This window comes from Aotus nancymaae, unplaced genomic scaffold (assembly GCF_030222135.1).
Source record: "Aotus nancymaae isolate 86718 unplaced genomic scaffold, 86718_ANA_hifiasm-v0.15.2.pri h1tg000059l, whole genome shotgun sequence".
NCBI classification, from domain to species: domain Eukaryota; kingdom Metazoa; phylum Chordata; class Mammalia; order Primates; family Aotidae; genus Aotus; species Aotus nancymaae.
Genome location: NW_026988473.1, coordinates 17,997,926 through 18,022,915, shown reverse-complemented (window position 1 = coordinate 18,022,915; position 24,990 = coordinate 17,997,926). Strand labels below are relative to the sequence as shown.

General features: G+C 41.5%; 1 protein-coding gene across 4 annotated transcripts in view; it reads left to right on the top strand.

The window, feature by feature from the left end:
- The window catches only part of ALKBH3 (alkB homolog 3, alpha-ketoglutarate dependent dioxygenase), a 40,385-nt gene extending 15,963 nt beyond the window's left edge, over positions 1–24,422 (top strand). For 3 of the 4 annotated variants that reach the window (XM_012452402.2, XM_012452401.2, XM_012452400.2), the window contains exons 8-10: positions 2,230–2,439; positions 20,312–20,410; positions 21,328–24,422. In XM_012452402.2, the coding sequence (XP_012307825.1) occupies positions 2,230–2,439; positions 20,312–20,410; positions 21,328–21,420 (402 nt within the window). In that variant the 3' untranslated portion in view covers positions 21,421–24,422. Of the gene's footprint in view, positions 1–2,229; positions 2,440–14,571; positions 16,141–20,311; positions 20,411–21,327 lie in introns of those variants that run through there. The other variant, XM_064365008.1, reaches the window with a different exon arrangement.
- Positions 24,423–24,990: the final 568 nt, after the last annotated feature.

Genomic DNA, 24,990 nt, shown 5'->3' with positions numbered 1-24,990 from the left:
CAACACCCTCACAGACACACCCAGGATCAATAGTTTGTATCCTTCAATCCAGGCAAGTTAACACTCAATATTAACCATCATAGCCACTTTGAGCCTGACTCCTTCCCATTATTTAGGCTTTTCTGCTGAGATCAGTGGTAATATTGTTGAATGAGAAATTTTTTTTGTTATTGTATAATGAAATACATCAGCATTTAGAAGATCTGTATAACTTAGTGAACTAATATTTTCCAGATGACCAGTGGTTGATGTTACAAAACCATACAAGGTTAAAGATTCATTCAAAGTGCAGGCTAGACCAATGGCTTTATTTATTTTTTATTTAAAGCATTTTTTTTTTTTAGAGACAGTGGGTCTTGCTCTGTTGCCCAGGCTGGAGCGAGCACAGTGGCTCAATCCTAAATCACAACAGCCTTGAACTCCTGGGCTCAAGTGATCCTCCCACCTCAGTGTCCTAAGTAGCTGGGACCACAAACGTGGGCCACTGTGCCTGGCTAAAATTTTTACAAATGTTTTTTTGTAGAGAGGGGCATCTTACTTTATTGCCCAGGCTGACAGTGCATTTATATAAAAGAATATGAAAAGTTTGAAATGGTTTCAGATTCCGCATTGCAACTAACCTTTAAGAAATCAGCATTTGTTGAGTTTTGGTATAATATCAAAGAAGAATATCTGCAGTTATTTGAAAAGGCTATAAACTACATACCTGTGTGAAGCCAGTTTCTTTCGTATACTTCAATAAAAATAACTTATTTTAACAGATTGATTGCAGAAGCAAATATGAGAATCAGCTCTCTTCTATTAAGTTAGATATTTAAAAGATTTGCAAAACAATGTCACCCTTCTCATCTATTATTCAATTATTTGTATTGGACATTATAGTTATTTTTCATAAAAATATTGATGTTAACACATAATCAATTTGTCATTGCATTTTTTTTTTTGAGACAGAGTCTCGCTTTATCGCCCAGGCTGGAGTGCAGTGGCACGATCTCGGCTCACTGCAATCTCCGCCTCCTGGGTTCAAGCAAAGATTTTTCTGCCACAGCCTCCCAAGTAGGTTGTACGTGGGACTTCAGGCACGCACCACCACACCCGGCTGATTTTTGTGTTTTTAGTAGAGATGGGGTTTCACCGTATTGACCAGGCTGGTCTTAAACTCCTGACCTTGTTGATCTGCCCGCCTCAGCCTCCCAAAGTGCTGGGATTATAGATGTGAGCCACCATGCCTGGCCTTTCATTGCATTTTAAATGATTTAATCAGTAGTTGGAATTTTTTTCACTTTTAATTTTAAGTATGGTAAAAGCTGATGGCTGTAACCAATATAAACAAACGTTCTTTGGGTTTCTCAATAATTTCTAATGTAAACTTTGAGAACCATTGTTCTAAAGGAAGCTTTGTAAAGTACTCAAGATTTCTGGGAGAAAAGACAGAATTCCAGCAAGAACCAATATAAGCTATGTTGTTTGTAGCTCCCAAGTACAATCTAAGGTTAGGGGCATAGCTTCCCGTGGTATACATAGTAGGAGAGTTCCAAATATGAATTACATCAGCAAAGCCAGTGCCCAGGAGTCAGGGCCGTGCAATCTGTGAGTCTTCTGTCGTTGACGGCTCATGCACTTGTCGGGAGCATATCATGATTCTCACTCCCTAGAAAAGAATGTTTTTACTCTTCAGGTTATATTTTTAGGAAGTTAGCCACTCTGGAAATACTAAATGTCTTTTTTAAAAAGCAGTTCTCCCGTTCAGGATAAAATAGGAATAGAACGAACAGAGGGCCACCCAGCAGGAAAGTTGTTTCACTCTTCAGGCTTCAGTCTGGGTCTGCTGACTACCTAGTGACATGTCAGCTTTGCTGCTCCACTTACCACCTTAATGACTTACCAAGGTTACTGCTCTGAATATACTGCTACCTGCTTCTTTGCAATGACCATGTATTTAACGTAGAAAGGATGAGATGGGTAGATAGATTCTGGTCCTCAAGACAATGCTGTACTAAATTTAGTACTTTTATAAAATTCCAGAGATCAACTTGCTTCAAAATAGAAATGATAGGAGGGAATTAAACTACTTTTCTTGACTTCTGTTTATTGCATTCCAAGTGGTTTGCTTATTTCACGCCTGGTTGTAACTTGGCTGATTTTGCCCTTTCTTCTGTTTTTCCATGCCGCCTCCATTTTGTGTGTGATGTGACTGTCTCTGCCCTTTTCTTGGTCTGTGGATCGCAGTGGCATCCTGTGCTGCGCACACTGAAGAACCGCATTGAAGAGAACACCGGCCACACCTTCAACTCCTTACTCTGCAATCTTTACCGAAATGAGAAGGACAGCGTGGACTGGCACAGCGATGATGAACCCTCACTAGGGAGGTGCCCCATTATTGCTTCACTCAGTTTTGGTGCCACACGCACATTTGAGATGAGAAAGAAACCACCACCAGTGAGTATCCTCTTTTTCTTATGCTCTTCCTGCCTCTTACTAGTCTGTGAAGAAAGTAGAACACCTAAACGCTTCTACTTTCAGATTTAGAGCGTGGGAATACACATTTTGGTGATGAAACATTTTCAAGTGATTGCTTCCCTATGGTTAACTTTTGACTTCCATAGTACTCTTTCATTCATATACGTATCCAACAAGAATTGGCTGCCTTCTGCTAGGTGCTGGGGGCTCATTTCATTGATGGAAAGGATAAAGGGAGATACAGTCTAGTTGGGGTAGATGAATATTGCCAATTTCTCAAATAATTGCAATTGTGATCAATGCTGTGAAAGAAAGCCTATAGAAGGATGACTCGAGCTAGTGGGAGGCTCAGGAAGAGGAAGGGGGCTAAGGAAGATGCCCCTGAAGAAGCCTTTATTTTAAGTGTTCTTCATGGTAGTATGGCCACTTTTCTATAAGGGAGCATTACACGTATCTTTGTTTCTTCTTAGCCTTCTCCTGAAATAAAGGTGAATCTGTAACTCTTTCAGAGAAAGGAAACTCAAGCCAGATTATCAGAGGTGGTGATCTGTCCACATTCAGGTAGAAAAGCAGTGACCAGAATATTAATAACTATATAATAACTTCCATTTCCACCCCAGCTCTTACTTAGATTGTGTGACATTTGAGGAATACTAGGGTTATGAATTAAAAAAAAAAATCAGAAGTGAAGCACCTTGGGACTGAGAAAGATAGTAACACCAAGCAAAGAGCAAATTACTTTATTTTCAGGGTTTGTATCTCTTTCTAACAAGCATTCCTGATCATTCGGCTTATAACATTAAACCGTACCCAGTCAATGTGGAAGACCAACCAACAGGCTGTTTTTTTGTTTGTTTTTTTAGAGATGGAGTCTCACTCTGTTGCCCAGCTAGAGTGCAGTGGCGCCGTCTCGGCTCATTGCAACCTCTGCCTCCCCGGTTCAAGCGATTCTCCTGCCTCAGGCATGCCAGCATGCCCAGCTTTTTGTGTTTTTAGGAGAGATGGGGTTTTGCCATGTTGGCTAGGCTGTTTTCAAACTCCTGACCACAGGTGATCTGCCCACCTTGGCCTCCCAAAGTGCTAGGATTACAGGCATGACCCATTGTGCCTGGTCCAAACTGTTTTCTGAATAGACCTAAGCCAGACCACATCATTATTAGTCAGTGGTCATGTCTGTTCTTCATCAGATATACTTCAATGAGAATAGTTAACAGACTGTTTTCCTGTTGTGTATTGGGTTTCCATGCATGGTATTTTTAAAGCATATTGTGTAATTTTGCATATATGCCATTAAGCACCTTTTGTTGGTATAATTTCCATTGATTAGGTTTTCTTATGTTTACATAGAAAGCGTGATTATTGTTAGGGGATTGTTAGTTACCAGTGTTTTTTTGAGTGAACTTGCTTCCTAAGCGAACTTAAGCCTTCAGTTACATTGGCAAGCAGCCTTCTCATGTACCAAGGAGTACCACTTGAGAATCAGACAAACCAACTTTTGCTATATTCTTTTTAGATATGATTATACTTCTGTACACAGGCCTCCACTCAGTTGAATACCAAGTTCACGTGTGTGAAGAATTCATTCTGCTCTTAGTAAGACTCCTGTTATATAAATAATAGAGAAACACTGTATGTCTAATTATTTAAGTTCAGACTCTCTTCTCAAGCCAGATGTGTGGGACATCAGCTTGTTGCCAGGACTGGTCCTGGGACTTGGGGCTGTAGCAGTGAATGAGTAAGATGAAATCATCTCTCTTCTGTTGGAACTCATCTGGCATATGCTAGTGCTGTGCCTTAGAGTTATCCTTCTGGCCTCCTGGTTGGCAAATAAACTGCGGTCTATATAGCCTTTGATATAATAATGGTTTTTAGTTCTTCACACTTACTTTCCTTGTTGCTCAGTATTTAAGTATTCAGTTACTGTTTCTTTACACACATACATTCATCACCACCACCACTACCACCCTTTTTAAAAATGTGGGCCTATTTATAGATTTGGAGCTTAAGAATTCCCTAAGTATGCTTTTCGGATAAATCATTTTACTGTACAAGCAGATTCCAAATATTGCGCATTAACAATATTCTGGTGCCCAGAATACCCCATTTCTTCTCCCCTTCAGACAGCTGAATTTCTTCATTGTCTCATATAAAGATATAATACATGGTGATCAAGAGTAGTACACATCAGTTATGTTACAGGTAAACATGTAGCTGGAGAGCATAACTACCACATACAGCATTGTTTCTGTTGGCAACCATTTGGAACAGCGCCTTATTCTGCCGTGACCCATACTGAAGCTTTCTCTTCTCCTCAGCCTTCTTGGAGTCTATGTTGTTGAACATGAATGAGAATACAGGCCATGAAGTACTCAGAAGTGGTAAAGTCCATGTGATTGTCTGCCAGTGGCAAGGGAATGTGCACTGTGACGATGGTAGCTGATTTGATTAAAATACAAATCCAATAAGAAAATTTGCCTGAGATTTTAACAAAGTTGGCTGAGGAAATGGATTTGGGAAGAAATATAAACATGTTGGTACTTCAGGTTATTCACTGTAGTAAGCTTTGGCTTCTGGCCTCGTCTTAAGTATGATTGAATTTGATGCAATTTTTGTATATCATCTCAATTCTGGCTTTTGTTTAAGATTTGGAAATTGAATGTTAATATATTTGAAATTATAATCGCACATGAGTAAAAAGTGACTTTTTTTCCCCAGGACCTGTAAGTTCCATTTTTGTGTAAACAGGATACAAGCTTAAATTTTGGAAAAGATTCCTTCAGGTCTCAGTAACTGATTCCAGAAATCTGGGGCACTACAAATGTAGCGAACCTCGAAGTGCAGAACCCTTCTTTGAGTTGACAGCCTTGGAAATGTATCTTGGAGTGCATCATCTTTATCTTATAAATAATCCTTTTTCCCAAAGGATTGAAAGGAAGTGATTATTGCAAAATTTTGTCTACTTTTCTTTATAAACTCAGGTGTTGAGAACATGATTCATGATTCATACAGCCCAAGGTAAAAGCACAAACTAAAAAGTACAAATTAGATAAGTCTTCAGTGTGGGATTTGTAGGAGTCTGACTTCCTGTAACTCTTAGGGACCTATCTTGGTGTGATACTACAGATTGTAATTTTCATGTCTGTCACTGAGACCTTCAGGGTATATTAGAGGTTGTGGGAGGGAATCTTTCAAACTCCTATTAGCTTTGACCCATCGGAGGAGAAGTTAATGCCTATTTGACTTGAGTCACAGTTTCTCATCTGAGGCGGACATGGGAGTCATGAGATTTCCTGCGCTTTGTTCAAGTGTGCAGTTCTGAGACAGAAAAGCATTTGTTTTGGGCCACTTTCAAGGAGAAATAGTCTTGATTTTTAAAAAATTCAAACTCCTCCACCCTTGCAGCAGCTGTTTGTTTTGCAGTCTGGCACCCTGAGCAGATCTCCGTTAACTGCTGATCTACTGAAAGCTGCCCCAGTCCACATGCTGTATCCTAACAATTTTTCCCTGTGCTGAGATGCTAAGGAGATCTTTGTTTCGTAAGCACCAGTGCCCTCTGATTCATGCATCAGCTCAGTCAGCTTCATGTATACATCATCCCTGGGATTAAATATTTCACTCCTCCGAGGTGCCGGTTCTTTTTTCACGGTCCTAGAGTCTCAGTCTGCCAACTGCTGCTCATTCATTTTGATTTTAGAGTAAATTACTTTCCTTTAATGATATTACTGTCATTACTCAGGGACAGAGTAGACTTATTTGAACTTGCTTTTACATTCATTCTGATTCCTTTTTTTGTTTAGTTCAAATTGAAGACTAAGTGAAGAGCATCTTATCAATATTCTGGCCGGTGTCAGGCTATATTGTCTTAAGACTGTCATAGAGCTTATCAAATATACTTCAGTAGACCTTTTTTCTTCTATCAGGCTGGTTTTATTAAAGGTTTTCTATACTTCTTGTCCCAAACCCAGTTGTACTTTTCAAACTACATTGTGTTCCTGTTTGCAAAGATTAGTCTGGTTCTTTTCCCAGCTAGTTTTAATTCTATACTGAAAAAAACAAGCTGGAAAAGGAACTACAAAAGCCATTTGGCAGGCTGCTATTTCTCTGTCGGTTACCATGGCAACAGTGATGGCTGGGGGGTGTTATTAGATAATAGCAGGAAGTTTGTGATGCACTGGAGGTTTAGATGCCAAAAGCCTTGTTTTTCTAGCAAATTACCTCTGGATAAACTGTATCCTTCATCAGCTGAATTCTGCAAATATGAGGGGCTCCTATTCATCTCAAGGTGATTGAGCTGCGGCAGGTTGAGCCCTCTAACCAGTCCTCCATAGCCCTCCTGAATGCTGTTTGTATTGCCAGAAGAGATGGTTGTGAAAGCAAGTCTAACGGTAGAGACTGTGAGAGCACCCCCCAGTGAACTGGATGTGCTTCCCTTGCCAATTGGTTGTGGGTTTTTGTACACTACTGGGAAGAGTAGAGTATAGAAAGGTCAGTCAAATCATAAACGTTGATATTTTTTCTAAGACTCTAGAAAAAATGAAGTTACTGGAATCTAAAATAATATGATACTAAATAGCTTAAATTTGAAAATTAGATAAGCTGGTACTATGCAGGATTTCATAGAGTGGAAACAGTCTCCACCTTAGCAGCCCTACTGCTGCTATTCCAGTCATCTATCCTTCCTATTAATCCATCTGCCGATTATAGCACCTACTCTAAGAGATGACAAGAAATACTTGAGACTGGGCATGATGGCTCTCACCTGTGATCCCAGTACTTCAGGAGGCCAAGGTGGGAGGATCACTTGAGCTCAGGAGTTTGAGACCAGCCTGGGTAACATAGTGAGACCCTGTCTCTGTTTTTTTTTTTAAAGTAAACAAAATAATTATAAGTAAATAATAAGTAATCGAAATATTTGAAACAAATTGTTGATAGCCATGATCATTTAAAAACACATTCTAATAAAATTTTCAAAATTGGTTGTATTTCCAGTTTCTGTCGCTGATGTTGGCAAAAAGCACTCAACTGCTTCATTTATCCTTATTCCTTTTTTTGTAAATGGGAATAATAATTGGTAGCTACTTCATGGAAGTAATCAACAAGTTTTCCCATGAAAGTTCCTGTAGTAATCAGTGAATTTTTAAGCTTTTGTAAATGGTTGATGCTGTGGTGATTTTTCAGATATGGAAACTGGAAAAGGAAATAGCAGTGAAACGAAACTCCAAGGTGCCCTTGGTCTGTGAAATGGCATTCATTGAAAGAGTATAGGGAAGCCTCAGGGAGGGACAGCAGCCTGTGGATTAGAAATGGTGGTTGAGTTTTTGAGCTCCCATCTCTAGGACCATTTAATGGTTTGGAGAGTGTGAGGGTAAGTGGATAAAAGAGAGAGAGAAAGTGCATGCGTGTGTTTGCGTGCACACGGATGTGTGTGTGTTTAAGCAGATAAAGAAAGGTAGTCTTGGTAGGACTTGAATTATCTTCAGACTTGAGATCCTTTAGGAGTTGGAGTCCTCATTTGCTTCCTTGGGTCCTTGTCTCAGGCTAGAATCCATGCCCTGACTCCCACTAGGAATAATTGATTTTTGCAACAAGCCTCCCAGCTTTGTATTACTAGCAACAGCACTTTTAGTTTTAGGAAGACAAACTAGTGTTTCCTCATAAAGCTAAGTGATTCAGTATTGTTTCTGTGCGTACCATGATTTGGCCTGCAACCCTGACTTTTTTAAACCTTGCCGTAGTGGTAGAGGTTTTTTTCCCCTTGCCATACTCTTAAGGACTATTCCTAAGCCATCTGGTGATTTTTTTTTCAATTCACAAGTTACATTTTCAGGGAGGATAACCGCCTCACTGAGGCAGAGAAGAGCAAAGTGTGTTTGAGGAAGGGAAAGGAGGCCTGCCCTGGAGCAGAGTGAGCCAGCTTGAGGAGTGTCCCAGGTGGTGAGACTGGGGGAGTGGGTGGGCACCGGGGCACGCAGAGACTCACAAGCTTCAGGAAGGAGCAGATTTTGTTTTATGTCCATCAAGAAGCCAGTGAGGTGTATTAAGCAGAAGAGTGACACGGTCTGATTGGCAATTTTAAAAGGTCACTATTGCTACTGCATGGAGCCTGGACTAGAAGTAACAAGGAAGCCAATTAGGACATTGTTAGATTTTGTATATACCTTGAGACCAAGGTAGAGAGGAGAAAAAGGGACAATTCAATGGCATGAGCTCAGGAACAGGGATTTTTATTCTCTGCTGCAGAATAATGATCTGAAAGTGTTATTGAGGAGCAAGGAGAATACTCTGTCACCTGGCTCTGTGAGCCACTGGATTGAGAGGCGTGATCTTCCACATGAGAGGGTTTCAGGGAATTTGCAGTCTTCCAGAGATAGCCAGGTTTCAATTAGGTTGAGAAAGCAGAGAGAACCTTCAGAGCTCATTGAGGTTTAAGAGATAGTTGAGTTTGTTCATCTTTGAATGGGAATTCCAAAGGACACAATGGAAGGGTACAGGAGGGAAAGAGTTCTGGGGGCTGTGTCTGATCAGATTATGTCGAGGAACAGTTTGGGAGTGAGTATTCTGGTTAACAGATGGCTAGAGAGGCTTGCACTTCTGCTAGTGACTGGGCTCAGCTGGAGATCAGGTATGGCGGAATGTGTTCTCATATGCTTTCAGAGGATGAAGGGCATTTGTTTCTGGTGCTATGACCTGAGGTGGAAGCTCTTTCAAGGTAGCAGTTCTTTTAAGTTGAAGTTTTTGGAAATATTATATTACCCAGAATGGAATCTTCATCACATAAACTCTTCTGATTTCACATGCACATTCAGTGTAGCTGGAACAGCTACAACTGTGAGTGTAAAGCCAGGTTTGTTTTTGCTCAAATTCAGTAACTTGTCACCTCCACCCTACCCCAGTACTATTTCGACAGTAAGTCTGAACACTAAACCCTGTCAGCAGGTATTTCATTCTAAATTTCATTTCCATTTCGATGTATGCATTCCAGAAGGAAAGGCAGAAGTCTGCCTGGTAGTTTGGGCTACGGTGCTGTGCAAAAGAGAGAGCCTCTTTTGCAGCCAACAATTGCCCAGGCCTCCCACAATCTTTTTTTTTTAAATATATGTATATTTTATTGCATTTTAGGTTCTGGAGGACATGTAAAGAACATGCAGGATTCTTGCATAGGTACATACATGGCAATGTGGTTTGCTGCCTCCATCCCCATCACCTATATCTGGCATTTCTCCCCATGTTATCTCTCCCCAACTCCCCACCCTCCACTGTCCCTCCCCTAGTCCCCCCCCCACAGACCTCAGTGTGTGATGCTCCCCTCCCTGTGTCCATGTGTTCTCATTGTTCAACACCTGCCTATGAGTGAGAACATGCGGTGTTTGATTTTCTGTTCTTGTGTCAGTTTGCTGAGAATGATGGTTTCCAGGTTCATCCATGTCCCTACAAAGGACACAAACTCATCGTTTTTTATGGCTGCATAGTATTCCATGGTGTATATGTGCAACATTTCACACTCTCTTAAGTTAGTGTGAGACATTGGTGAGGTCCCATGTCATTGAGCTTTTAATATCACTGGGTGTGCCTGGCATAGAACGATTGATCGCACCAGTCCTTTCTGCTTACCCTTCTCATTTGCCTCTCCAGAACCTTCCAAGCCAAATAAATCAAAAACCAGGAAAGAGTTTTAGAAAAACTCAAAAATTTGTATGTGGCAAGTGAATTTAAAACTGTTTTGAACCAATAACCTCAGTGACTTTAAAAATCTGTGTTTTTCTAGCTGGCTTCTTACTTTAGCAGATCTTATTTCAGAAACAGCTTCTGTTTTTAAAGTAATGTATTTCAGATCGATGCTAGGATGTCATCATTTAAAGTGTGGTTTGAGTCAGCAGAAGAACTCTGCAAAGATGACTTTGTAGGGTCCCAGCTTTATTCTGTCTTCATCATTTCTGTAATTAATATGTTGTGTTTATGTCAGATTTTAAAAATATTTTACCACTATGAACTAAAGGTCCAGCTATGTTCTTGTATCAGCACTGGAGGAACAATTTTGCAGCCCAACTATAGCTTCAAGCTTAGATAATCCAGGAAACAGTCTAGAACCCAACTGGGTTCTCAAGGGCAAGGCAACACCACAATTTGGGAAAACAAGCTGAAAAGAAATGATAAAGAAAAAAAGAGGACATAACTGACATAGCCATAAGTTGAGCGATAGGGCAAATAAACAAGACATTTGGCTCTCAGCAGGTAAGTAGCTGTAACACGGGCTAGCGTTTAGTTTTCGAATATCATTTCAGTCTGCAAAAAATGCCGTGAGTATCATGGTCAAGCAACTCCACCCCCTGTCTGATCCTTGGACCAGTGGGCTAGAGAAGTCTCTTCATTACTATCGAGAAGAAATGCTTTGCTTGACCCTGCAGATATGCTGACATCTTCGGCTTTTTCTTCTTTTTGAAGCAGATTCAGGAATGAGTTTTCTGCATCTGTAGTCTCCCCTTTCTCAAAGCTTAACTCATTCTTGGCACACCTGCTCTTTAGCTCCATCCCACCACTTGGCTGAAATTATTCTCATACCATTGACCTCAAATCAGGTCCGCTGGCCTGTCCTTAGTCATCCTCTCTTGTCATTGTCATATTGGTTACCAGGATACTTCTGTGTGTGAAACTTGCCCATCTATTATCTGAGTTTTCGTCCTCTGAAATACTGTCTTGTTTTAGAATTCCCAGACTTTTCTCATTGCTATTTTTGTGCCTCCTTTAAGGCTGCTTTTTTCCCCAATCAACCCCTTAAATATAGAGGTTCAGGATTATCTTTGATTCTGTTATTGTTCTCTACATTATTTTTTAGGAGATTATAAACTGGCAGTAGATGTAAATATCATATGGGCAAGGTCCCTTTCTGTCTTATTTGTCATTACGTTCCTAGCATTTAGTACTATGCTTGTTGATTGAATAAACAAATAAATAGGATCTCATTAGTTCTTATAGCTTTAACTATTCCTTCTTTGGTGGGGTGACTTCTGAGTCTCTTACTTCCAGCTTTAACTCTTTTTTTTTGAGATAGAGTCTTACTCTGTTGCCAAGGCTGGAGTGCAGTGGTGCGATCTCGGCTCACTGCAGCCTCCTCCCAGATTCAAGTGATTCTTCTGCCTCAGCCTCCCAAGTAGCTGGAACTACAGGCACACACCACCATGCCTGGCTAATTTTTGTATTTTTAGTAGAGACAGGATTTCACCATATTGGCCAGGCTGGTCTTGAACTCCTGACCTCATGATCCACCCGCTTCGGCCTCCCAGAGGGCTGGGATTACAGGCAGGAGCCACCATGCCTGGCCTAGCTTTGACTTTCATTTGAAGTTCCAGTCATCACTTTTGCATGTTCACGAGACATCTCCTCTTAATAACAGCACATGTGGCTTCTATCCTGCAATGACAAAATCAGATTCGTTTTGTTCTCTCAGAAAAACTCCACACTTGCTGGCAAGTTCATTATGTTCATGTTAACCTGACCATTCTCTTGGTTAGGTTAGCACCGTAAGTTATTTTCCGCTCTTCCTTGTTCCCTTGTTTCTCATATATTATCAAGTCCCAAATCATCTGTTTTTTTCTCAAACTAGCTAAAGCACCCACCTCTCTTACAACCATCTTTATCTCAGGCACTTTTAACACCATGCCTAAAGTACTAAAATGAATGTTTTTTCGCCCTGAGGTCCCTAATTCCAATCTTCACTCCCTCCCTTCTGTCCGTTACCCAGATGTCAGGTGTTATTTCTAGGAACAGTTCTTTCCTGCCTCTCTTTCTCTCTGTCTTCTCTCATTCTCCCCTCCCCAAATATTAATTAAATCCCTACTGTGTGTCAGGTATTATACTATGCTCAGCTCTGGGAATATAGTAGTAAACATGACAAATATAGTCCCTGTCCTCATGGGGCTTACGGGAGCTAGACCGTAATCAAATAAGCAGAAATAGTTACAACTCATGGTTAGAACTCCGGATTTTTATTTTAGAAGATCGCTCTGGCTGCTGTGTGAAGAATAATTTGGGAAGAGGCAGGAGTAAGAGACTAAATAAAAGAGGAGGTGTTTGTAGTCATCGCAGTGGGAGACTGCTAGCTTGGACTAAAGTGGCATTGGGGATGAAGAGAAGTTAATGGATTTGAGGTATGTTTCGGAGGATGAATCGACGGAACTTGCCGATAATATGTTAGATGTGAGGGTAAGGATCCAGAATGACTTCCAGGTGTCTGACTTGAGCAGCGGTGAGTGGAGTTGCTGTTTACTCAGGTGGAAGAGAAGCAGGGATTTCTGCTTTTGATTGTGTCCTTGCTTGAGGAGTTCCTTCTTCTACAGGCAACATTTGAGATGCCTGAGGCTTCCAAATATAAAGCAGGCAATTGACGGTATAAGTCTGGAGTTCAGACAACAGGCCTGGCTGGAGATGTCATTTGGGAATTTTGGAATAACCACAGTAGTAAAATGCTAATAATAACAAGTGTATACTGCTGACTGTGCCCGGCTCTATTCTAACTTCTTTACATTGAATTCTCTGATAATTTTATATAGTTAATGCCATTATTATTTCCATTGTACAGATGACATGGCTGAGACTCCAGTGTTAAATCACTTGCCCAAGATGACTTAGACAACTATTTGTTGAATGTTGAATCAAATTAAAACTAATAGTATAGAGCATATGTAAAACTGTGGAATTGTACATTGTCATTCAGAGAAAGAGAATAAAGAAGGGAGCATAAAGACTGCTTTAATCACTTTGTTATCCACCTCAAAATTCTTGATTTGCTTCTATTGGAACAAAGGATGGTACAGAAACTCCTTAGCCAGATTGTCAGATCCACACATGCTCTATGCCCAGAGAAATCCATGGCCTCTCACTGTTCCCTGTATGGTTGCTCCATTCTACTGAGTTACTCTTTGCTCTCCCTTAGGCTTGCTCTCCACCTTCTTCACTTAAAAGGGCCCCCTATAGTGTGAAGCCTTTCCTGATGCCTCCAGTGCAGAAATTAATAATAGTTACTGTGTGCCAGGTGCTTCCTGTGAACCTGGAAAACGAGAAGCAGGTAGCAGGCTTCCACCTTGTCCTTTCTGCTCATCTGTGTTTTGTTTTTATAAGTATCTTCTTAGTAAAAAGATGGAGGTTTTCTATTTAGCTCATCTAAGGAATCAGAGATGATGTGGAAAACCATATGCCTCACTGTTATCTGAATCAGTAATTTGGAAGCATGTTTTGCTTTGAATGACTTTTTCTGGTGGATTTGGGGGTGAGATGAAGAATGTGATAATTTTTTTTAAATCAAGGCATTTATTTTTTAAAATCTTACTGAAAATATTAAACAATACAATTTCAGATGCAAAAAAGAAAAAATTAGTGCAATAAAACAGTTGAGGTGTATTTCCATTGCCCTTCCCTTCCTAATCAGGAAAGTACATTGTCCACTGAGAGACAGGATGGCTGGCCTCCCAGCTCTACACAGAGCACAAGCCCACCGGCTCTCCTGGGCCTTGGTTAACACATGGCACAGACTGTGTTTTCTAAAAAGCTATAGCAACACTTGTAAGTCACCCATGTTCAAATCACATATTTACATATTGGTCAATTCTTTGTGATAGACATAAATGACAGTAAATAATTTCCAGTTGCTGTTAAATAAAAAAAAACAAAGTACAGGGGACAAACTTGGTCATTGTACACAAATATCCTTCATGTGCACAGACAACCTCAGGTTAATTTTTTTTGAAGCTTTTAGGTTAGGGTATATGTGCAGGTTTGTCATACAGGTAACTTGTATGCCACAGGGGTTTGGTGTACAGATTATTTCGTTACCCAGGTAATAAGCATAGTACCTGTTAGGTAGTTTTTCCATTGTCACCCTCCTCCCATCCTCCAGCCTCAGTCATTCAGGTATCATTTTAATTTGAAAGACCTAGATACACTAATATTTAAGTGTTAGTGGCACCTAAGATTTATTCTAATTACTATAAAATAATGCAGTAAGCAAATCTGCTGTAATTTAAAACTCTGCCCGTTGCTTGAAACTTCGGAGGAACCTATGCTACAATCAGTTCCTAACTAAAAGCAATCGTACATGTATTTGATATTTTCCCACAGTTTCCACCTCTAGATTTAATTCAGTAAAGGAAGATGACATTTGAAGATGAAGTAGCACTTGTGTCCTGAGCTTCTATCAGGCACTGCGGCATGGAACGGCAAAGGGGATGCAAGAGCACATCAGATGACAGCCGGTCTTAGACTCTCACAAGTCAGCTAAGGTGACTGACAGGGGAATCAAAGAAGCCAGTCATGTCATGGACCCATCAGCAGCAGAGCTGGGCAGCCCTGGAGCTGAATCTGGACCTCAGACTTGTTTAAATTGCCCAGTATTTTCAAAGACACTGAATTAGTTGCCAAAATTTTTAACTTAGGAAATTTCACATAAAAATCCCACTTATCAGCTTCCCTGGAAAAACCCCGAAGAGGGGGTAACATGGGGGAGCAGTAATCTGGAACGGCTTATTGGCAGAGCAGCCACCACCTGTGTGCAGGCCCCTGGTTCTGCATGGTTTCCTCCCCTCCCTGTGGTGCACCCAGTCCACACCTCTCACCTAGGCTACTTGCTGGTGTTTGTGACCCCTACAGTATAGTCAGGGTGCCATATAATCAGGACAGGAAATATTAGGATTTCAGAAGGAATAGAGCTTACTTTGGAGAGCAGGGTATAGTGGAAAGAATAGGGCTTTAGAGCCAGGCCAATCTACATTCAAATGCTAGCCTTCCCTCCTGCTAGCCTTTTGCCTTAGAGAAGTATTTTCCCTCCAGCTCCCTTTGCTTATGATAAAATGGATAATATCACCTCCCTTGCCTCCCTTACAAGGCTGTGGTGAGGATTAGCAATAACAGATATAGTGCCTAATGTGCCTGGCACCTGAGCATACGCCATGGTTGATCTTGTGGAAAAAGTCTAGCAGGAGGCTTTGGTTTAAGTACCTGGAAACTGTTATAAAAAGAAGCATGGAATAAAAAAAAAAAAAAAACCACCACCAAAAAAACAAACTCCATGTAGATTAAAGAGTTAAGTCTAAATAATGTAAACTCTTAAAAAAAAAAAAAGGAAATGCAGTTGTATATTTAACTTTCCTCAGGATGGGAAAAGACTTTCTAAGCATAAAAATCATGAAGGAGAGCCAAAGAAAGGTCAGTAGAGTTGACTCTAAGAATTTTTGAGCTATTCTGTGTTAAATATCATAAGTACAGCTAAAAGGCAAATAGCAAATGAGAAAATCATTTGCAAAAAGTATGACAAACAAAGGGTAAATGTCTTACTATCTGTGGTCATAGATCAATAAGAAAACAGCATTAACACCCCCGTAGAACAATGGACAAAGGACGTGAACAGAGAGTGTTCACAACAGAAGAAACAAAATAGCAAACAGAATGTAAAACAAAGTTGAACTTGGGCCGGACGTGGTGGCTCATGCCTGTAATCCCAGCACTTTGAGAGGCTGAGGTAGGTGGATCACTTGAGCCCAGGAGTTCAAGACCAGCCTGGCAAACATGGTGAAACCCTGTCTCTCCTAAAAATACAAAAAAATTAGCCAGGAGCGGTGATGCACACCTGTAATCCCAGCTACTCGGGAGGCGGAGGCAGGAGAATCGCTCGAACCCAGCAGGTGGAGGTTGCAGTGAGCTGAGATCACACCAGTGCACTCCAGCCTGGGTGACAGAGTGATACTCTGTCTCAAAAAAAAAAAATTGGGGTAGTAATCCAAGATCTCTAAGTTTGAATGAGTTGTCATTTCTACCCTAATTTTGTTTTCATTATTGTCAGTTGATAATGTTGAGCCAGAAGATAGATACTATCGTATTTTCCTGATGTGATTATAGATTGCTGCAGCCTTCTCAAGAAAGCAGTTTGGTAGCATCCAGTGCCCTAAAGTTCATACACTTGGCTCCAGTAATTCCATTTTTAAGAATATATGCTAGAAATATATGCAGAAATGTTTTGCCCAAAAATCTACTTACAGCAGCTTTTTGTTTATTTAACCTCTTAAAAAAAATATATTGGTGTGTGAAAATCTGAATCTCCAACCATGTGTTCCTTACTGCTCCATCCTTAGCACTGACATAATGCCTGATATGTACGGTGGTCACAAAGTATTTGTGAGTTTAAAGGAAGTATGCATTCATACAAACGAATATTGTAGAGCCTTTTTTTTTTTTTTTTTGAGACAGAGTCTGGCTCTGTCGCCAGGCCAGAGTGCAGTGACGGGATCTCGGCTCACTGCAACCTCCACCTCCTGGGTTCAAGCAATTCTCCTGCCTCAGCCTTTCAAGTAGCTACAGGCGCATGCCACCACACCCAGCTAAGTTTTAATTTTTGTATTTTTAGTAGAGATGGCTTTCACTATGTTGGCCAGGATGGTTTCGATCTCTTGACCTCATGATTTGCCCGCCTCGGCCTCCCAAAGTGCTGGGATTACAGGTGTGAGCCACTGCACCTGGCCACAACTGTATTTTTGAAATATATATTTAAAGTTATAGAAAAATGCTCAATAAAATATTACAGATGGAGTGTACATGATTGTATATCTGGAATAATTTTTGCGTGCATTGGGTAAACTCTGGATGATAGGATTATGGGTGATTTTCTGCATTTTCTGTGTCCTCTTCCTCAGTCATTCAGTATATATTTATTGATATGTGTGATAGGCACTGAGAATGTTTCTTAACAGGGAAGACCACATAAACTTTCCCTTATGGAGTTTATAAAAGCAGAGGTTGAATAAGTAATTACAATTACATAATTTACTTTAGTAAACTTACGTTACTTTTTATATTCTAGAAAGAAAAACTGATGATTTTAAAGCATTGGTGATTGTTTATAATTTCTAAGGCATTCTCTTAGGACAAGAAAGGGGTAATTATAAGAAAAATCCAAATCTCATACAGTGTGAATTACCTTTCCAATGAAAAGGAAAATGTTTAGGTTTCCCATCTGTTGGTTGGTTAATAATGACATAACAGTAAATACACCCAGATTTTTTCACCCTAAATAGCGTTTTCTTAAAGGAAACTGCATAGGATAATATCTTGGTGAGGTGGAGGTAAGAGTTGTGGGAAGCCTTAGGAAAGCATAATTAAGCATTCAAATGAACTGGCTGTGGTTGGAGAAATGGGAATGTTGATCAACATTAATATAAAAATATGTGTTTTTCGCTTTTTCCGTGTACTTGTAGGGTTTCAGGTATTTGGAAAACTAAGAACAGTAATAACAAAACCCACTCTGTAGCTTGAGTGTGACCCTAAAAGCTTCTTTTAACCAGGATGAGCGATGGAAAATTTTACCCTTAGCCCTGGTTTTTGGAGGTGTGTTTTGTTTTGTTTTGAAGAAAGCCCTGAGTAAATCAAAAGGGCTACAGAGATGTGTTTGGGTAACTTAACCATGCTTAATGACTAGGAAGGCGCTCCTCTAAACAGTCTGACCTGTGTTTCCACTGTTGCTTATCCATTTATCAACTGGAGCCTTTATGCACAGCTATGTGAGCTCCTCTGGCCTTTCATCTGGCTCCTAGATGGAAAAAGTCTCCGTGCATCTTGGTTCAGTGGAAGGGTGGCCCTATGGTCTGTGGCCACTCTGACCACAAGAGAAGGATTCATTTGTGAGCTCTGTGTTGCATTAGTAGGATCCCTTGCCCTCTTTCCTGTCTACCTCCTTCTGCAAATTAGGAATGTATCTTCTGAATCAGAGATCTTGAAGGAATAAATAACAAGCAGCAAAGAATGGTATCACCTCTCACAGAGGGTACCCTGTGTATTGCTGTCTCCTTTGTGGACCAATTCCAGTGGCTCCCTCCCAAATGAAGGCTCATCCTTTTCTGCTTTTTGGTATAGCCAATGCTTATGTTGAATGTTACGTGTTCAAAACCAACCTGAGGCTTTCTCTGATTTGAAAAGCTTAGATCTTAGGAACTGTGTGTGAAATGTGATCACTGAACATCAACTTTCCATCTGTGCTGATATTTCTCTCTTGCATTTTGGAATTATCTTTCACTTGTGAGGTGCATTCCTGCTTCATGTTTCCAGGTGGAACTACAGTATTTACCTATTCTCTTCCATTGGTCTGGCACCCCCTTCTCCCCAACAGTGTTTTTAACGTTCTAAGAGATCTTCATTTCTGAATTGCCTTTGTGTTGTGGTTAAGTGTCTTTCCTTTCTATGTTATTTTATTCTCCAGTCTTAGTGTCTGTAGTTGATATGTAAATAAAGCCCATGTTGTACTCCCTGATTATGTAGCGGGTAGCAGAAATTCTTCTGTTTCTAGCTGTGTTGAATCTTGTAGCTGACTATACAGCCTAAATTAAGGAGCCTTGCACTCTGTAATCTCATGGACAGTGCACTCCCTCCAGATATCTTTTCTCCAGCAGGACATGTGTCTTCTTCGTCTGGCACTTTTTCTTTTTTTTTTCAGAGAGCGGCCTTTTGCTTTTCTGAAATGGAGCTGGGCCGCCCTGAGGGCAGTGTCACCTTCCCACTGCTTTCTAGTTGTCTGAGGGGTCAAAGGTAAATGTTTTGGTGCCCACTTATTACTGGAAGAGAAAAGGTGGCAGACACAATTAAAATCAATCACTGAAACCAAAAGTTATTTTAAACATTGCTTCTATCTTCTGTCTGTAACAATTATGACTATGCTTGACAAAGTTTCTGCCAAAAATTGGGGCCTGGAACTTAGATTGTTTATGCAAGTTCATTATTGTTTTGATTTTGATTTCCCTAGGGGAAATCTTTGTAAACAGTTAAGTTCTCAGAAGAACCCATGCAATAATAAACATAAACACAGTTTGCAACTGAAATCAATCCTGCAGTAACCCAAATGTAACCCCTTGCATCGGAAGTGAAGCAGATGAATGAATAGACCCATCCGTTCTGCCCAGAATGGAGGTAGAGAAATCAGGAAGGTCAGATCTGTTCCAGTCTCAGCACTCGACATGCTCTTTGTTGGCTGTGAGCACAGAAGTTGTTTAATGCGCCCGGTTTTCAGCTGTGGAGGAGTCACACTACAAGTTGATTGCTTCACAGCCTATGCTGTGAAGACTCATGGGAATATTGGACATAAATTGCTTTTGAGCTCTCTGTGTAAATGCAAGGCATTTGTATCCTAAGTGTACAGGAGTCGTGATCCATCCTCAAAGATGTAAATAGCCAATCTCAGTTTGACAGCACTGTTTTGATCAAGCCAGAGATCCCTTTGAGAAAATCTTGCTGTTGTCTGTTCTGGAAAGAGGCAGGACTATATCTTCAAAACTCCAAAGTAGCTATGAGATAAATTGTGACTATAGGTGCCAACTAGTAAACCAGCATACACTGTGAAAAGGTGAACCAGAAGGCATCCCATCAAGTCTTGGTTAAAAGGCCATTTTCCCCACATTGAATATGTCAAAATGAAGAGCACAGCATCAGGCAGATATAAAGAATTCTCGTACAAGTGACTTTTATTTCCTTCTTAGGCCAGAACGGGCTTTTCTGCATTTTGGCTTATGATGACGATGACATGAATAGCTCGCACTTACCGCATGCCAGTCTCCAAGTGATTTACACATTTTCTATCAAGGGAGGCTCACCATAGCCCTAGGTGGCAGTGACTGTCATCCTCCCCATTTTACAAATGAGTAAGTCAGGGTTCAGAGAGGTGAGGTAACTTGCCCGCAGTCAAGCAGCTGCCAAATGACAGAGCTATATATGGATTCCCACAGTCTGACTGAGTAGAGGTTTCCATTTTTTTGACCACTGTCAGCTTCTGTTGCATCTTGATCACACAGGCAAAAAATTTAGCACAGTGAATGCTGTTTTCTAGGAAGAGAATGGAGACTACACATATGTGGAAAGAGTGAAGATACCGTTGGATCACGGGACCTTGTTAATCATGGAAGGAGCAACGCAAGCCGACTGGCAGGTGAGGATGTGCAAGTCAAGAATCTTCTCTTGACCGGGCGTGGTGGCTCACGCCTGTAATCCAAGCACTTTGGAGGCCAAGGCGGGTGGATCACCTGAGGTCGAGAGTTCAAGACCAGCCTGACCAACATGGTGAAACCCCGTCTTAAAAAAAAAAAAAAAAAAGAATCTTCTCTCATGTGGAGGCAGTCTCCTGACTCTCAGGACTATTTCTAAGTAGACACAGTGAAAAGCAAGTTGCTTTTATAATGAGCAAGAGGCAGTGAACTGACATTCTTTCCAAGGAGTTTTGATACTACTCACAATCCAGATGGACACTAGTGTGTCCAGTGGAACTTTCTGTGATGATGAAAGTATTCAGTAGCTGTGCCGCCTAATTAGTAACCACGAGCCACATATGACTGTTGACTTCTGAAAATGTGGCTTGCGTGCCATAAAGAACTGAGTTTTTAATTTAATTAATTTAAATGTAAATAGCTTCAGGGTAGGTAGTGACTTTCTTACTGGAATACACAGCTCCGTGACTAGGCCATGCCATTTTTAGGGCAGATCATTTCTCAGGTGTGCATGTTAATGTCAAAACACTTACCATGAGAGTGGAATCTCATGCCTCTCTTAAGTCTCATCCATTTATATGTTTTATGAGATTTGGGAAATGGCAGGTGCCTGAGAGGAACAGCAACAATTAGAAGAAACGAAAATATCTCACTTCAGAGGTGCTGGCACAGCACAGTGGGGCTGGGGATGGAAATTTGTTTCAAGAAGGAGACCTTTCTCTACAAGACTTTAAAGAACTTACTAATTTAAGGGGGATAAGATGGAAATATTTCTATATTCTCATGAATAAGTTTTAAATTGCTTTGAACTAAAAGTGTTCATGTGCATATTTATGTCAGAGTTATGTGTATTTCCATTTAGCATCGGGTGCCCAAAGAATACCACTCTAGAGAACCAAGAGTGAACCTGACCTTTCGGACAGTCTATCCAGGCCCTCGAGGGACGCCCTGGTGACGTCAGAGGCTTGAGAGAGAAGCTTCACTGAGACGGAGCAAACCTTCCACTGAGAAGTGACTTCGAGAGGCTGGTGCTGCTAGATCTCGGGGCGTGGCTGTTGGGAAGATGGTGGGGTTTGTTTCCCAGCTGGAGTCCTATTAAATGACAGCCAGTAATTCACATTGGTAATGGGTCTATCGTGGGAACAGTTATCCCTAGTCACAACTCAAAATCGCTATCATCTTTAGGCAAATTAAAATCCATGTGGCAGTGTTCATGGATGATTATGTTCATAAGCAGTTTTCCTCCTGCCCTCCCCGCCCCCACCTTCATTTGAAGAAATATGAATGGATTTGTGCCTCTAGGGAAAATCTCCACGTGTTTGTTCCTTGTGACTTCAGCGAAGTGGAGATATAAATATGCGTCAGAGACTCTGGAGCCTTCTGTAGGCAGACAGCTGCTGAAACCCAAACAGAGGTGGTTTCATCTTGGCTTGCATACTATTGTAATGGAAAGCTGCATATTCAGGAAACACCGTAACTGAGTCTTCTTGCCTGTCAGTCTTCCTGCGACACACTCAGACAGGTTACAGGCCTCCAAATAAAGAGTGGTGGCAGTGTGCTCTAGTCTACCCACCTTCAAGCAGTCACCTGTAATACAAGAGAAAACTGTACCCTTGAAGGGAGGAATCACTGAATGATGTCATGGGTAGCAGGCTGAAATTGAGGCTGAAGAGCAGCAGAAGCCCTGCTCATGACAGCTGTTCCACATAGATTAGTTTCCCTTAGGGAATCGCTTGAGTCATCTAGACCCAAGTCAGATAGAAGTGGGAGCAGCCCTGCAGGGAATACACTCAATTGCCTAATAGTTCTCTTCACCTTGTGTTGCAGCAGCCCTATGACTAAGGCTTTCTCTGACTCAGTGTTTTCTTACATACAAGGTCCCAAGGTACAAGGGTTAGTCTGTGATGTCACCAAGGTTCCCAAAACAAAACAGAGTGGCTGCCCGTTATTGCATCATAAAACCATGTCTTCTTGACCTCTTGACTCAGGAGCTATATACCAGATTAACTCCAAACCAAGATAATGAAAACCTGAGCGAAAGGAAATGAATTTAAATGGATGAAAATAGGGCAGGAGAGTTAGAGTTTCTCTGTCTGCCAGTGCCTTCTTGCTTTTTCTCCTGTTTCCATTCCAGCCTGTAAGATTGATGCTCCCCGTGATCATTGGAAAATGCCAAAGGCTGGGCACACTCCGACTTGGCACTCAGATGGAGCACCATGCCTGGCCAGGCTGTTCTCTGGCAAGCTCTCTGGCTCCTGGCATTGTAGCCCCCTGCCCTTTTTAAACAAACAAATGAGCATAGCTTGTTTCTCTAAGAAGTATGAAATGCTTTCTAAAGCTTGAGCACCATACCAAGTTTTCCTGCGAGGGAGGTTCAAATCACCATAAGAATAAAATAAAGCCTCTTTTTAATTCTTAGCTCTTCTAGTAATGCAAATAATACCAGGCCAGGTGATACAGCCAGCTTTGGTTATAAGTTTGATGCATGACACTAGGAAATGTATCTTCCATTACTTACTAATGAAAGAACTGGCAGATGGTTCCGAGTCTTCCAGTGTCCCTCCTTCTTAATGGAGGGTCATGATCTCCCCTTGCATCAGCTGTGCATTTGATCTCTTCACTTGTCACACCCGTGTCTTTCAGGGAAACACATTTCTACTGTACAGCAGATGGGGTGGGCCACCACCTGGGTGTCTTAGTCTGGCTGTCACTCCAGATACTATATGCCAGAACTGCCCTTTTCCTTATCATTAAAATAATGTCCCTTCTGAAATGTCAAGTAGGTACTTGCCACAGAGTAAAACTACAGGGTGTAGACATAGACGGGAATTCCAGACCATGGCAGAGGGCAGCGTGCTCAGTGACTGCAGCAGCCTGTTGCCTGTTTTGCTGGTACTAGAGCTGAACTAGGAATTAGAGGTGAGGCTGTTTTTGCTTAGCTTACATGTTAAGCTGAGGAAGCAAATATAACAGGAGGAGCAGGAAGAAAAACAGCTTTCAGTTTTGTTTTGTTTTTGCTGCCCTTTTTCCAAGCTTCAGCAGGCTGCCAGGCACTGCCCTAGGAGCTTTTATACATAATCCGTAATCCTCCCTACAGCCCTGCAGGAGAGAGGTCGTATTCCCATTGTAGAGGCTGGGAAGCTGAGTCTCCAAGAAGTTAAGTAAGTTAATAGGGCTTGTAGTGGCAGAACTGGATTTCAGACTGCAGGCTAGTCTCGGCCTATTTGGTTTTCCTCTGCCATGCTGAATGTAGGCGGAATGGTTTGCTGAGCACTCCTGGGAACCCTGAGCCTCAGGGCTGGCTCCTGCCAAGCTGGTCACAGCTGACTACAGGCCATCTGTTTGTTCCTGGGCTTTCCTGTATAGCATCAGGGCAGGCATCTATCTCATCTTTCCTTAATCAGCATCAGCATCAGCATCAGCATCTTCTAGTCAGAAACTGCTGGCGACTGGACTAGCAATTGACCATTTCGTTGGGGAAGCTCATTTTGCAGGGACAGAATCCAACTTCTGGTGAGTTAGACAAATTCCCAGCCAGCTTTCCTTGGCTTTCTGGCAAGTGTTTCCTGAGCGTATCCACCTTCAGAGACAGAGAGAGATGAGTTTTCCCCTGTGGTCCTTTCTCATTTCATTCTTCTCTGTGAGTACACCTGGGGACCCTGAATGACATCCAAACTTGTAGCAGGCTTTTTCACAATACTTACCAACACCATTACTCCAGTCAGCAGAGAGCCCAAAGAAACAGATCAGGCTCCACACTAAAAATGTCTTATTTATAACAGGCAGCTTGCCTCCAAACATGGGTCGGAACACTCACACTTAGCACCCAGTTGCATCCCCAGCGTTGAAATCAGGATCCACGCTGGTCTATCACTAACCGACTAGCTCGGGTGGCACTGATGATTCCTGATAAGTTTGTCACAGCTAATAAACCTGCCCTTTCCTTGTGGCACCCACTCTCTGCCTCTGTGGCTGATGTGATCCTGTACTAGCGCATGGCAGGTCTGTCTGGACCCAGTACCTACAGAGCCATCTCCTGAATTGTGTCATTGCAATGCTGAAAGAGTTAAGTAGGCCCTGCAGTGTGCTGAATGCTCCAGTTGGAGGGTTTCAGAGAAAGTCCTGACAAATGACGGGTTCCTGCCCTGCTGGGAATATTTCTTCTTTGAGTTCTGGCAGCTTTACTTGGCTGCACAATGTCTGAGACCCACTTTGCCTTTTCTGGTCATAAACACTTGTAGTGTTGAATCTTAGGTCTTGATTATGTTTTTTAACAGTGCCTTTGATAAAGCCGAATGTTTCCATAGTGATGCATTCTGTTGATTTGAAATTTTACTTATACATGATTTCACCCACATGCTCTCCTCAGAAGGATGTGGTCTACAACTGCCCTCTTCCCCCGCCCCATTTTCTGTTGGGAAGGAACACCCATGTGAGACCCTTGTCAGATTGCTGCTCCTGGAATCCATTCTTAGACGTGATTCCTGTGTCTGGGTGTCAGTAGGGAAATGACTTCAGTGTTTAT